Source organism: Triticum urartu, chromosome 1A (genome assembly GCF_056163025.1).
Source record: "Triticum urartu cultivar PI428250 chromosome 1A, HENAU_Tu73, whole genome shotgun sequence".
Taxonomy (NCBI): Eukaryota; Viridiplantae; Streptophyta; class Magnoliopsida; order Poales; family Poaceae; genus Triticum; species Triticum urartu.
In genome coordinates, this window is record NC_141873.1 from 582,321,772 (window position 1) to 582,336,042 (window position 14,271).

At 43.8% G+C, this 14,271-nt stretch overlaps 1 protein-coding gene across 1 annotated transcript; it reads right to left on the bottom strand.

Annotated features, from left to right (window-relative positions):
- Positions 1–615: 615 nt before the first annotated feature.
- Positions 616–1,407, bottom strand: LOC147993088 (uncharacterized). The gene has a single exon (XM_087533414.1). It carries the CDS (start codon positions 1,405–1,407, stop codon positions 616–618), a length of 792 nt encoding a protein of 263 aa, XP_087389540.1.
- Positions 1,408–14,271: the final 12,864 nt, after the last annotated feature.

The window sequence follows — 14,271 nt, forward strand, 5'->3', positions numbered from 1 at the left end:
GCATAGTCATTCCAGGTCCACGCATGTTGAAGATAGTTGTTATAAAATTGATAGAACCTAAAATTGATGAAATACCTGATAGATGAAGACTAAAAATTGCTAAATCAACTGCTCCTCCAGAATGGCTGGTAATACCACTTAAGGGCGGATAGACTGTCCACCCAGTGCCGCTGCCCACTTCTACTAAGGCTGAGCTTAATAGGAGCAAGAGACTTGGTGGCAACAACCAGAATGATATATTATTTAATCGTGGAAATGCCATGTCAGGTGCACCTATCAGAATCGGAACAAACCAATTACCAAATCCACCTATCATCGCCGGCATAACCATAAAAAAGATCATTAAAAAAGCATGAGCCGTTATTAAAACATTATAAAGTTGATGATTCCCACCAAGAATTTGATCGCCGGGTCGGGCTAATTCCATACGAATCAGTACGGAGAAGCATGTGCCCATCACTCCTGCAATGGCACCGAAGATGAAATAGAGAGTCCCAATATCCTTGTGGTTAGTAGAGAAGAGCCATCGAACCATATTTGTCATTTTTGATTTGAGAAATGAAAACTTTCCTTATCAAAGAGGGGCCGGGGGGCTGGAAGAGAAAAGAATCAGAATTACTGAGCTACCCCGCTCTTTTTTTCTTCTAATTCCCTTCTAAGATCCTCCGACTTAAACAAGTCGAGAGCATGCTCGTGCTCAGCTCTTTCGAGACTTGCCTTGCTCTTGGGGATTTCTTCCCACCGGATCCTCTGTTCCACTTCCAGGCACCTCCTTGCGGAGCTTTCCGCCTCAAGGAGATCCCGGTTGTGGGAAACAGCATTTCGAAAGAAAACGGATCCTCCCTCATTCTCCCGCAGATCTTGATAAGACGCTTGGAGAACAGTGAAAGAATCAGTTGCGTGAATATGGTCCAGATAGGAACGAAGCGCTTCATCGACCAAGTAGGGCTCGATCGGTAGATAAGGCCCTACTCTTTGATAAAGCGCCACAAATTCCTGAATGACATCTTGTCGCATAGAAGAGAGCTTTTCTTCCATTAGGAAGAGCTTAAGCCGCCCAGGTATGTCTTCCAGGGGGGTATTGTGATTAAGCTCGTTCTGAATGAACGTAACCCATCCCGGATCCTGCTCGTAAAGACTCAGATAGAAGTTTAGCCCTGCTAAATGAGCTAGAGCCTGGGGGTCTTGAATCTCCGGCAGGAGAGTGATCAGAAAGGAGGAGCCGACGAAGCACGAACTAAAAAGATTGAAAATTGGTATTAGGCAGAATATAAAACGACAAAGGAATAAAAATATAAAAATCGAAAGTAATATCAAATTATATATTAAGGGAAACTTAATACATAAGAAAAAATAGAAAGTAGTAAAGCGGGTAGTGGAGAAGAGCCATCGAACCAGATTTTTCATTTTCTTTTCGTTTTGAAAACTTGACTTATCAGAGAGGGGCCAGGGGGCTGGAAGAGAAGAACTTGAATACTAAACGCTGGAAGAGAAGAACCTTAATACTAAACCAAGTTTCGGGAACTTCTTGGTGACTTGATTGGTTCCCTTCCCCCAATTTGCAAAGGATGATTCCCGTGAAGGTGATCTCGATCACCATTCTATGATATTTCTGGATGCTTTTGAGAAGCTTTTCCTTTTACCTAATGCCGGCTACCGACAACTTACTTCATGCTATTACTAACACTTATGACTGAGCCGCACTTGCTTTCCAAAATAAATTGAAACTATCATGCCTGAGACTAGCCAATAGAAGAAAGAGCCACAAGCAAGCCATAGCAGCATCCTTTTTCTTCGCTTTCTTCAACAATGCGAATCTACCTCACTCCTCATCATAACTCAAATACAAATTCGAGTTCCAAATTGATATTTCCTCACGTAAGCAATAAAATGTGAAACCAATATTCATCATGAAACTTCAGACACTGATGATTGTGAGGTTCTGGAAGAGAGACGACGTAGGCTGAAAAAAAGTAAACAGAAAACCACCCCTTAAACTCATTTGCTCAACATTGTTTCCACAGCAACTAGAAAAGTGGAGAAAATCCAATAAGGGGAGGTCCCGGTGAATACAAATCAATTGGAAACCTCACCCCGCATTCATGTCTCTAACAAGGCTGTCTAAGCTAAGCGGCCATGGACCCATGGACCCGGGGAATCTGAACCATTAGGTAGAGTTTCAGCTGAAAGAAAACCAGGTCAATCTTCCGATCGCGAGTCTTTACAAGCTTGAAACAACTTAAGCACAGGCGGGAGTCGCCCCTTTTAAAGTAAGTATTTATGCGGCGCTGAACTAACGAGCGGATACCTAACCTTCGAAGGAGAAGAAAAGACGGATGTATCTTTCATTCGTATCGATCAGATGTGCTTTGCTCAGGACTCCCATTTTACCATTGCTTAAGCCATATTACATAAAGCATAGTGAGTGATACGCAATGCTGGTACCACCATGTTTTTTTCCTCACTCTGTGTAGCCACACTCGTTTGTCCATTTCTACTTATTATTTATGTGAAATAGTATCCGTTGGTTGTGGAAGCACTGGCGTTCAGGGATTGCAAAATCCATAATATCAAGAAGCGGTAGGAACCTGGCTAACTTCGATGCGGATAACGCGCTGTAGAAGAAAGTGGATCAACCAAAGTAGACCTTGATCGAAAGGCACCACAAGGCGAACCAATAGAGTGTGGTGTAAGCGGTGAAGCAGAATAGGAATTGGAACTGCTTGAACTAGAAAGGGCTTCCGCTACCGCGCTACCTCGGGAGCTCCAGAAACGGTATACTCGCTTCACTCATCTGTAATGGTATCCTTGAAAGCTAGCTAAAGTGGGTTCTAGACAAAGTTCTCCTAAGCAGGGCGGAAGGAAAAACAAGAGCAGTATAGCTCTACATTACGCTTCGGGGGCCTCGTCTTACTCACTCACCTTCTACTAATCGGACCGTGACAAAACAACCAGCCCAGCAATAGGCAAGGACTGGCTGAAATCCCTTTCCGGATCCAGTCTATCCGTATCTGCTGTCCCTTCCGCTTTCTGTGTTGATGGAGCTCGGTCAGATAGTTCCGGTATTGTGAAGGAGGGCAACACATTGGGATCGTCCAATCCCTTCTGATCGGTTGTCATATTGAATTGCAAATTCTCGTATAGTAAGAGTTCCTTCGGTTTCCTACCTAGCACATTCTCTGTTGTCTACGCCAATATTTGACCTGCGAGTAGAGTGTGGCTGGCTACATACGGGGGAACTCAACCTACCTTTCGAAGGGTAGACCTTTACAGATGAGTGAAACGAGGATTTAGGTATATAAGGAGACGACCCGCCAAGCGAGCCAGCCTGATACCGACTTTCATTGATAGGCCATGAAACATAGAGAATGGGAACTTGTTCGCACGTACCTCGACCGCAGGTCTGAGAATGACGAGTGTGCTTTCGCCCACAGCTTCTGTTGCTTAACCGGCTCGTGGTGTTTATGGTCCTGACCCGGTACAGCCGCTAATTCGGCATTTGGTACTGTCACCATTACTCGAAAGGGAAAAAACATACTTAACAATTCGATTGGCAGGACCAAGGGATAGATCGATTGCAATATAAGTATCATACAAATAGAAATAGACATGAGTACATGAATAAGGAAATGCAAAAGACACAGAGTAGGGCTAGTCAGAAGCGTCAATGCAGACGCCAATGAGTAATCAGATCCATTCCACTCCACTTCTTCAGATAGCAGTCGATCCTGGATCGTCCTCGCTTCCAAACTCCGTAAATGAATGAAACTCCTTCCCCGGTCCATTGCTCGGGTGTGATACAAATACTTCTTTGAAGTTGTAGGATGCGGGTCATCGATCTTCCTATCGGTCCAGAGGTTATGCGCCAGCTTGGGAAAGCAAAAGTAAGATTTGTTTGTCATATCACGATCGGAACTCACATGTAACTCTTCTTCTTGAGTAGGGGGAAAAGGACACCTATCACGCGGTCATGCCTTGAACGCAGTAAATAAATTAATAACCTTCGAATAATAGCTACGCGAGTCTCCAATAGCGTCTTAAGCGTTGGTTTTCTTTGCTGGCATCGTAATGGATTGGTGGTTTCAAGAAGCTAGGGAGTAGCACGCAGATTTGAATCCTTTTTTCTATTTTACTACTTTTTTTCGATCGACAAGGACGGCAAGAGGTTCTTTTCCCTAGTTCCTATATATCTAAAGCCTTACCGAGATGTCACGCAAGAACAAGAAGAAAGAGCCCGCCCCTGTTCTGTGGCGGATAGGCTGAGATGGAATTAGAGGGAGGAATGAACTTCAACTTTTCACCTTCCCCCGATCCCCCTTTACCCCCTTCCTGACCTTAGTAAATAGAAAGGCTAGGAATCAGTCTTCTCCTATGCCTACACTACTACAACCAAAGACCTACTTGAACGACAACAGATGCGGATGAACTCGCTTAGCTGCTCGCTCGGTGAAAGGCTTTCCTGGAAGAAAGTGGAAGACGAGGAACGTATCTCTCATCTTCCTTCTCACCTGGCAGAGGACGGGGATGAACTCCAAGGCCACAGGTCTGGAAAAAGAGTGAACTTTCTGATTACTGCAAAAAAGAAATCAAACCAGTTGGGTGATTCTTTAAAGAGCCTAAATCGAATCTGTACTATTGGTACAGAGCCATAAAGAATGGTCGTAACCATAGATCCATCATCTTCGAGGAGGAGGAAACATAAGTCCAATACGCGTTATGGAAGACTAGGGATTGCTAATCCATTCACGCGGGAAGCCTTCTCCCTCTCAGGCTCAAGAGTCAAGATAGCCCGCCCTAAACAAGAAGCTGCTTATTCTTTCAAGGATAAAGCTAACCAAAACAAGCTACGGATTGAGCGTACACACTTGGTAATTATTTCCTGCTACATCTGATGAATTCCACAAGTAAAGAAACAAGAGAAGCTAGCTAATAGTCCCTCTTCACTTCCAACTAGTGCTTTGCCTAAGATGAATGAGTAGTTTAAAGCTTGGATCCATGGATGGGAACATGAGGTGGGCTAGCTTCGGATCCACAACAGGTGGAGAGTACCAGGTGAATCATAGGAACGAGAGTCGCTTGTTTGACCCGATGGAAAGCTTTGAACGAATCCGGTGGAAGTGCCTCACTTGGTTGGGCTTCGATAGGTGGAAATGGGAATGGGATCGCCCGAGAAACCATTGGATCTAGGAAATTGATTCATTGTTCTGCCTCTCCCACTGGTGGTGGGTGGCAACCAAAGGACTTGAATCTAGCATTTGTTCCGGTTGAGCTTTCATTCCTTCGAATAGACGGATAGCTCTTGGAGGAAGGGATGAGCTTTTATCGGAAGGACCTGGCCGATGCAATCGAGAGACTGAGAGGAACTAGACTTGGCAGAGGAATGCATAGAAATATCTGCCTTTGCCAGGAGAATCCAAACCTTCCTAATAGCCTATGAATGTGGAATCCCGTTCATATTCTTCCTCAAAGCCATATTTGCCTTTATCTGATTTCAACCTATTGATCTTTACTGTGCATGGATATCTTTACTCATGATTCAACAGTTCACATCCCCAGCGAACTCCCTCACACCAACTGGCATTAAAGAGGAGCTGTGCAAAAAAAAGTGCCATAGCATATATTATTGCTTGCGCAAAGATCGGAATCATACCTCTAGCAGGCATTGTCTTCTGTTACCTAAACAGCTGTCATTTCTACTTTACTGAAATAGAGACTTTCATTGATACTTGAACTATTGACCTGGCTAGCGCTAACGCTTTGCAAGGTAATTGGAGACTGGTCCGCTTGAAATCGCTAGAGTTGAGAAGGGTCTGCTAATCATGGTACGAATTATCTGTTTAGGTAGGTATACTACCGAAGCTGTTATGCCGACAACAGCTGAAATAGCGGAGGTGATTGCCGACACTCTCTATCTATAGGATAAGCAGCTAGATCGATTTCCTAACAGGAGAGTGACTTAGCGTAACAGTAAAACATTGAATTGGACCGCTTCGCCCCTTGGCGGATCTTCCTCCAAGAGAGTCAATGGGACTTGGTCTCGATGTCAACTAAAGAATTGACTGAGTCAGGTATTCCCTTATGAAGGGCTAATGTAGTTGATTTCTTCACATCTTCGGTCAATCGGACTTTTTTCTAGTCTTGCCTTCCTAAAAGGTATTCCCATATCGGGTGAATGACCAGATCGAGATAAGTTGGCCTTCTCTGAATCTATCCGAATCCTGAATCTATCAATAGAAGGACGACGATACTCGAAGACTTTCCACTTTCAGCCCTAAGAGGGAACAACTCTCAAACGTGATAAAAGCCCTATTTTCGGCACCTTCATGCTCCTTCTTGAAAAAATAGGGTCCAACCCTATAATCTAATCGTTGGGGTTTTGCTTCGTCTTTCTCCTTAGGGACAGACCTCGACTCACTACATGATGGAGTAGACCAAGGCGAAGAACTGATATAGATAGTCATATTGGCCTCTCGCACTGCCAGACTTTTCTTTTGCTTTATTGATTCAAGGAATAGATCCCTGACGAAATTCCTTTAAAGAAGGACATCTCCTTCCCTGCCTGCTTCTTGGCCACAACCACAGCTACGGCTAGTAGTATTCATAGGGTCCTTTGATCGCATTCTTTCCCGCTGAAGAGTCTGATCCATCTCCTATCCTTCTTGGGAAAGCTATGGTACTAATGGCTGGCCTAGCTGGCACTTTCTTTATGCTAATCAAACTAGAAGTTCTTTGAGTTGAATAGACGATGACTGGACACAACGGAACTCTTCCTCTCTCATAGGGTCACTGACTCAATTTCATTTCTTTAAGGGAGGGTTCTAGCTGAAGGGCGGTCCTTTTCATCTCTAACTCGAATGTTCAAGCTAATGTTTCCGGTAGTTGGAGTTGCGGGGAAGCTTCCCGGATGAAAAGAGATTGAATGAGAACTGGCAGAATATATGCATGGAGATTGACTTGGTGCGAAGGAAAATAGTAGATCTTCCATAGGCGCTTTTCGGACTACACGCCAGTCTTTTTCACCAAGAGCTTGTTCCGAAATGGAGAAGTACTTTGGAATGATTTTATTGGGATGCTAGTGAGTTAATGAGCACTCTTTGCATGGTTCCATCAACCCTTTTCTTGCGTGTTCTGAATCGACTTCTCATCTATAAAAAGAGATGCCCCGTAGAAGACTCCAGGCCACCGAAGCTAACAAAAGGCTAAGGAGACCCATTTAGTTCTTTGTTCTTATGCCGACTAAAGCTAGCGGAGCCACAGCTTTAGTATATCCTTAGAGCTGATATCGACAACATATAAGTAAATTGCTTACACAGTTTTTTAGTAAGTAAATAAAAACTGGTGCTATTGCGGCTACACCTCCCGCTTTGTCAGGTATACTGCGAAGAATGGCATGGATCGGTAGGAAATACCATTCCGGCACAATATGAGGCGGGGTGGGCATCGGATTAGCAGGTATATAATTGTCGGGATGCCCCAAAACATTAGGAGCAAAAAAAATCCAAATGGAAAAAAAGATAGCAGAAGCTACCCGACCTACAAGATCCTTTACATAAAAATAAGGGTAAGAAGCAATTTTATCCATCTCAGAATGTACACCCAATGGATTATTTGATCCATATTGATGCAATGCGGCCAGATGAAGAAGACTGGCGCCTACTAAAATAAGGGGGAGTAAATGATGGAGACTAAAAAAACGATTTAAGGTGGCATTGTCCACGGAGAAACCACCCCAAAGCCAAGTCACTATGGTATCTCCTACTACTGGTATGGCGCTAGCTAAGCTTGTAATTACTGTTGCTCCCCAAAAGCTCATCTGACCCCAAGGTGGTACGTATCCTATAAAAGCTGTCACAATCATTAATAGGAATATGACAACTCCGAGACACCGAACAAATTCCCTAGGACTGCTATAACTCGCATGATATAGACCACGAAAAATATGAAGGTGAACCACAATGAGAAACATACTTGCCCCATTAGCATGCATATAACGGAGCAACCAGCCCCCTTCAACATCTCTCATAATGTGTTCTACGCTGTTGAAAGCTAGATCCACATGAGGTGTGTGATGCATAGCTAAAAAAACGCCAGTCACTATCTGAATGACTAAACAAATACCTGCTAACGAACCGAACCCCCACCAATAACTAAGATTGCTCGGGGTTGGATAATCTATCAAATGCTGGTTAAGTGTGGAGTATATAGGTTGTTTAAGAAGAGAGAATCGTTGGTTCCTTATAGTCATTTCTCTTTTCTATCGTTACAACTCCTCTTCCCCCTTATTTACCCCCTTGCCTTGATGGAAATTGGCTTTGCTGCGCCCTGAATAATCAAAAAGCTGCATGAGAAGATTCATCCCATTTTGGCGAGAGGGAGGCAGCGAATCACCTGGGCTACGAATTTGTCGGTTAGTTGATTCTCGAAATAAGGTCATTCGGAAAAAAAACTGCCGCTTTCTCTGCCGGTTTCTTAAGGCTTCAAACGAACGACTAGTCATTAAGAAACCCATGAAATCCAAGTCTATTTTTGACCTTTCATGAAGAAGTTTTGCCTGCGCGCAAACTACCTAGCCCTTTTCAAAAGAACGTCGATTTCCATCTCAACAAAGAAAGAACTCAAAATAAATGAAAGCAATATTGTTGTCCTATTACTCTTTTTTCCTTGTGGAGCTTTGGAAAGGAGAGAATTTGAATAAAGTAACTCTCGGAAACTCTTATTGGACGAGAGAGAGTCAATATGATATTGGCGTGGGTTCTACCAACTAAACGAATCAGTTTTGGATTGGATAAACAGCGTATAATGATAGACGCTTCTTCGGCACACATGGAGACATACCTCCCGTAGCTGACCCCTGAATTCAAGGATACTGCCGGCTTTGTTACTAACTGATAGAAACCCCTTAATACAACGTTCGTTTTTCATAAATGTCATAAGGTAGGTAGACCCGGTCTTGCGCTCGTCCGGTTAAGTGGCACATTGTGCTAAGTGCTCGAACCGTTGGCTGATCTCAGCTGTATCGCCTCATACAAATTTGTTAAGCGAGAAAACAAACGGCTACATAGGAGCTCTATGGTGGACCACCAGCAGGAAGATCGAATGGCTTAGTGCATCCTGCGCCTACTGGACCTGACTTCGTAGGATACTCTGATAGACTAGTCGAATGGCAATGGCCTAGTGGTTGTATCTGCTTGCCGATTCCTATTAAGAATACGAGAGTGACAAATGAGATGGAGATCTTGGCTATCATCAAACCATCCTCCCTCCGCTTATCTCTTTCCTTTCTATATGATAAGTCTACTCGCGCCTCAAGGGCCGGTCATTTACGCTCTCCACTGCATGAACAGCATTCCCAACTAGATCTGTACAGCTTCCGTTGTCTCCTTTTCGATTCCCGACTCTAGCTCACAGGTATCCATAAGAGCGACCAGCCCTGAATGCTTAAACCTATCAATCCTCTCCTAAATTTCTTTCTTTTTGTCGTTGGGCAAGGAGCAATCCATTCAGCACTTTCCGATGGGGACCAAAAGCCACTGGGCTACCAAGAAGTCAGATTCAGTTCAGTCCCGTTTTCAAGATCCGGTTCAGTGTTTGGGGATGGCTTGGTCCAAGCCCACATCCATAGTAGATGGACTTGAGCAGGCAAGTATGCCACCTACTGATATGATTGATTATGACAATTATGATATGGACTGGACGGTTGTGCAACCGATTGTACTGACTCGCTTACCCCCGAGAACACCTAAGACATGGGGGTTATTTACGCGAGTAAGCCTAGCAAGGACCAAGATCTCGATCTAGCCTAGTTGGGGCTTTAGAGTCACATGACACAGTACCAAGAACGGGAGAACCAGTAACAATTGATACGGATTTCCAACCAACGGATCTTCTTACCTTTGGACCGGAACCTTTAGCTGTTTCCTACTCGGTCTACAGCTTGGTTTGAAATGAGGGAGCCATACCGTGTGGTTGAAGCAGAGTACCGTTTTGCAGTGGATAGGGCACTATCTCTATTCGTAGCAGCATTGCGTATTGCTCTCACTAGGAAAGGGGGACATAACCCCTACTATAGAGCAGGAATGGAAGGGAATGAGCTCGGCTGCTTCTCCCCCACACTTCTTTATTTCTCCGTGCCCCTATTTAGTTAGTACTTTCGAGTTAAGAGCGAGAAAACGAACTATTTCATTTAATAAAAAAAGTGCAACGGCTGTAGAGTGAAAAGGCCATGAGGATGGCTACGGCTTTGAAGCTCCTTTATCTATCATAGATAGAATGGAAGAGTTTTTTCTCACTGCACTGATCCACCAAGGCTAGGGATATCCAGTGGGATGGAGCTATTTCCCTTGGCACCTTAGAGTCCTCAGACGATGAACAGAGCACTAGATGCCCTAATCTACTCCTATGCTAAGTGTCTTTGTTTGGTTTGATTTCTTGTGAAAGCGGCTAGCCCCATCACTAAAGCATGCCTGTTCCATATGAAAGGTGATGTAGGTAGGGCTGGTAGGGGAAGTAAGAAATAGGTGAGACTCGTTAATGAAACTAGCCTTCAGCCTTAGATTTCTAAGTTCTGTTTCCACCATTACTAGTGTTTCCTTGCTTTTCATAATAGAAAAAGATCAACTAAACTAAACCAGAGATTGTCGTAGAGATTGGCAGGACTGGGTATTATTCTGGGCGATGAAATGGATGGAATTTCTTGAAACATAACTCACTTCACTTATAATCGAATTTGGAAAAGGGAGACTAGCTACTGCAATAAATCAAGAAGAAAGCAGGCGCAAAAGAGAAGCTCAATGAGAGAGATTCTAGACCGGTGATGGTCGGGGCTGATCGATCGCTCCTTAAAAGGGAGTTAACTGCTTCGAACCATACATGAAACTTATCTCATAGAGTGAGCTAGCCCCAGATAGCGAAGGATAGCTATTGACTTATTGGGAAACCCGCCTCCAATACATGCTTATCCCAGACCCCCTATTCCTTCATTTTAGGTTTTCATGGCCGATTCAATAACATAGTTCGCACACCTCTTTTCAATTCTCTAGAGATAGTTGTCATTTATCTCTTCTTCCGGGTCCCTCCTATTTGGTTGGAAGTTTCCTGCTCCAGTTGGGAAAGCAAGGGCCCTAGTTTCGTTATTGAGTCTCGTTATGGTCGAATATGAATGAATCCTGGAATGGAATAAAAACATGAGTAAAATGCATCGTAGTCCCTCAATCGAACAGTCAACTAGTTCATATCTAACCTTATGTATTATTTTCCCGCACCTTAGCTTCAAATAATTGAATGAATGAGTGCTATTTCAGAGTTCAAGTTTAGGTATTAGCTCGCTACAGTTTAGTCAGTAGTTCTGTCCCTTTGTTCGGTGAACTAGTTCTGGATATAAGCATTAGAATGAGAGTGGCTACGTATTCGGATTACTTGACTCGCTTTCCTGTTTCCGAATCCCTTCTTGCATACAATCCTAATTCACAATCCGATTCTTGCTCGATTCTATAATGAAAAACAGACCTTGTGCCATGGATTTGATGAAGCTTGAAAGGACTCCCCTTGTTCGAAGCCAAAGATAAGAAGCATACGGGTGACAACCCCAATCCTTATATATCAATCCAATTACCGGAGGAACGAAGAACTAAGTTTGCCTGACGCCCGAAAACAACTTGTTTGTTTTGGTGGAAGAGGAAGAAATAGAGAAAGATCGCCGCTTTTCATACGCTAATTCGTGATTCAAAGTAGAGCGAGTGAGGGAGCTATACCCGGGACTCAATCAACATATGCCAAGTGTTCCGTAATCTATGGGCAGCACTCCGTAGGAATGTTATAGTCTAGGCATGTCGTAGTAGTCATTAGACAGAAAGAGGAGAAACTTAACATGTCTTATTCCGAATTCCTGCGGTTGTCATTATGTTCCAGCAAGGAAATAGTCATTCTTTCATTCCGAGCATTCGACTAACGGCACAGATTTCTAGTGCTATAACAGAAACTGCCCTTAACGCGCAAATGAAAGCCCTCACAACACTCTTTACCTGCAACTGCTCCTGCTTATGGTAGTAGATAAACAGGTGGTGGACATGTATCTGCAGCCTCTGCTGCTGGTAGATTGACTGTTTTATATGGACTGAAAAAAAAACGGAGGGTAGTGCTTGAGAATGCTACTCTATTCCTGGAATTAGCCATCCCCTTCTTTGACTATTTGACCTGCTCCTCGAAGCAAGGAAGGGAATGAAGATGGCATTGAATGCCCTTTCCGCAAGAAGGATAGGAGTTGGCTTACCGCATCTACCTTCTCATCGCGGGATAAGGGCTGGGGCGTTAACTTAAGTACTAAAGCTGCTGGAGCGTCTGCCTTCGTTGATTCCCCACGAAGGAATCGGAATATCGCTACTTCCCCTTACTGCCCTAAGCGGGGGAGATGGATTAAAAACCTTGTGTGAAGGAAAGGCTGTCAAAGTCGTTGACCATTAATCCGGTTGAAGGACAAATGGACAGTGAATCAACGGAATCGAGTTGTTCTAAGGATTCGGATTCGGCAGTCGAGACATCTATATCTATGGAATTTCAAAAGAGAGAAAAGGATCCGAATCCGACCCGAGGACGAGCTCAAACCTTAGGGTTTGAAAAGAAGAAGTAAAGCTCTCGTTTACTTCAATCAAAAAAGGTAGGTCATAACACAGATTGAATTAGACCTTACTCAATCACTCATCGCTGGAAAAAGTAGAGCGATTTCCTCGCAAAAAAGCACGAGCGAGATATTCTTCCTTAACAGGGATCTCAATTGCGGGAAGAAGTACAAAGGGCAAAGGCAGAAGTGGAAGGGTCAAACTCCTCTATCGGGGAAAGACAGGAAGGATCAAAGTGTAAAATCACTTGTTTGAAACATCTATAAAATAGAAATGGCTATTAGAAGTTGTATTTTCGGTGGTCAAAGGGAAGGAATCAGAAAAGAGGGAAGCGCTCTCAAGGTAGAATCAGTTCCAGGCAAGTATGTCCATTGAAAGGAAAGAGTCCCTAAACAGACAGGTTTTCAGCAAATAAGACGGGTCCTGGTCTTCGGCAACAAAAGAAGCCGAAGCGAGAGCTCGATCAAAGAACCTTTATAGATCCTCATCATCCTCAGGTTCTGGATACACAGCGAGAAGGGAATCTTCCTGTTCGAATGGAAGATTTTCGAAAGAGAGGGGAGAAATCAATCACATGCGTGAGCGGATCGAGCTATTATATAATAAGTAACGGCTGAAAAAGCTATTCTTGGTAGATCCACTTGTCAAGGCGCGGAAAGACGTGTTCCTTCTCAGCTCACGCTTTCCTGATTGATTTGAAAGACCCTACACACCACCGTATCCTTGGCTTTCTTCCCACTTTAACTTGCTATCATTCTTTCGATTCTATCTCCTCGCTTTAGGTCTTATGCTTCTTATTAAAGGGGTTATGCCACTCCGAGTCCATCAGTGTTGAAGGAATGGACAGAGACAGGCAAAGACAAAGTACTGATTTTACTACCGATAGAGAGCAGAGCTAGAGACAAGATGCCTAGGACCTGGAGGAGATCCATAAGAACCAAGTCGTGGAGAAGATAGCATCAAACTGGAGATAATAAACCTAACTCCCCGTGCTTTAATTGAGAATGGATACAGGGTCGTCGAGCGAAACCTTTATTAGGGGGTAGACCTACCTTGTTTTGTTGACTTATTGCTTTCCAGCAAAGCGTGCCGGCCCTATCTCTAAAGCACCAAACTTCCACATTTTAGGAGATGCCCTATCTTCCCTTAAAGAACCAGCTTATTGAATAGAGCTGTCACTCCTTACCTTACCTAAGACCCCTTCGGGATATCTTTTGAAAGCCTTTTCTCTGAAAAGAAAAGATGTTTGCGATCCCTTGCCCGCTCGATTAAAGAAAGTGGGATCTGGCCTTGCATTTTTTAGATAGGGCTCCCTCACGGCATTCTTGCTCTTGCATTTGAAAGTCGAATCAGGATTCCATCTAGAGAAAGGTTCCGAATGGAACTAGTGAATGTGTATGCCGAACGTAGGCAGGTATACCTGACCTTTGATATTAAGCTATGATCTCTCTTCTCTCTCTTGAAGTTCCCACAAAGCGACTCTGAACCTAAGACCGGGTTGTGGGATGTCTTTTGATATTCTAAACTAAGAAAAACGCAATTGGATTTCTTTTTATATCCCTATGATAGGAAATGAAAGAAAAGGTCGAGCTTAAGCCGATTCCATTGCGGAAAGAAAAGAGGCTCTCCCATTCCCACCTGATACGTCAAAAGCAAT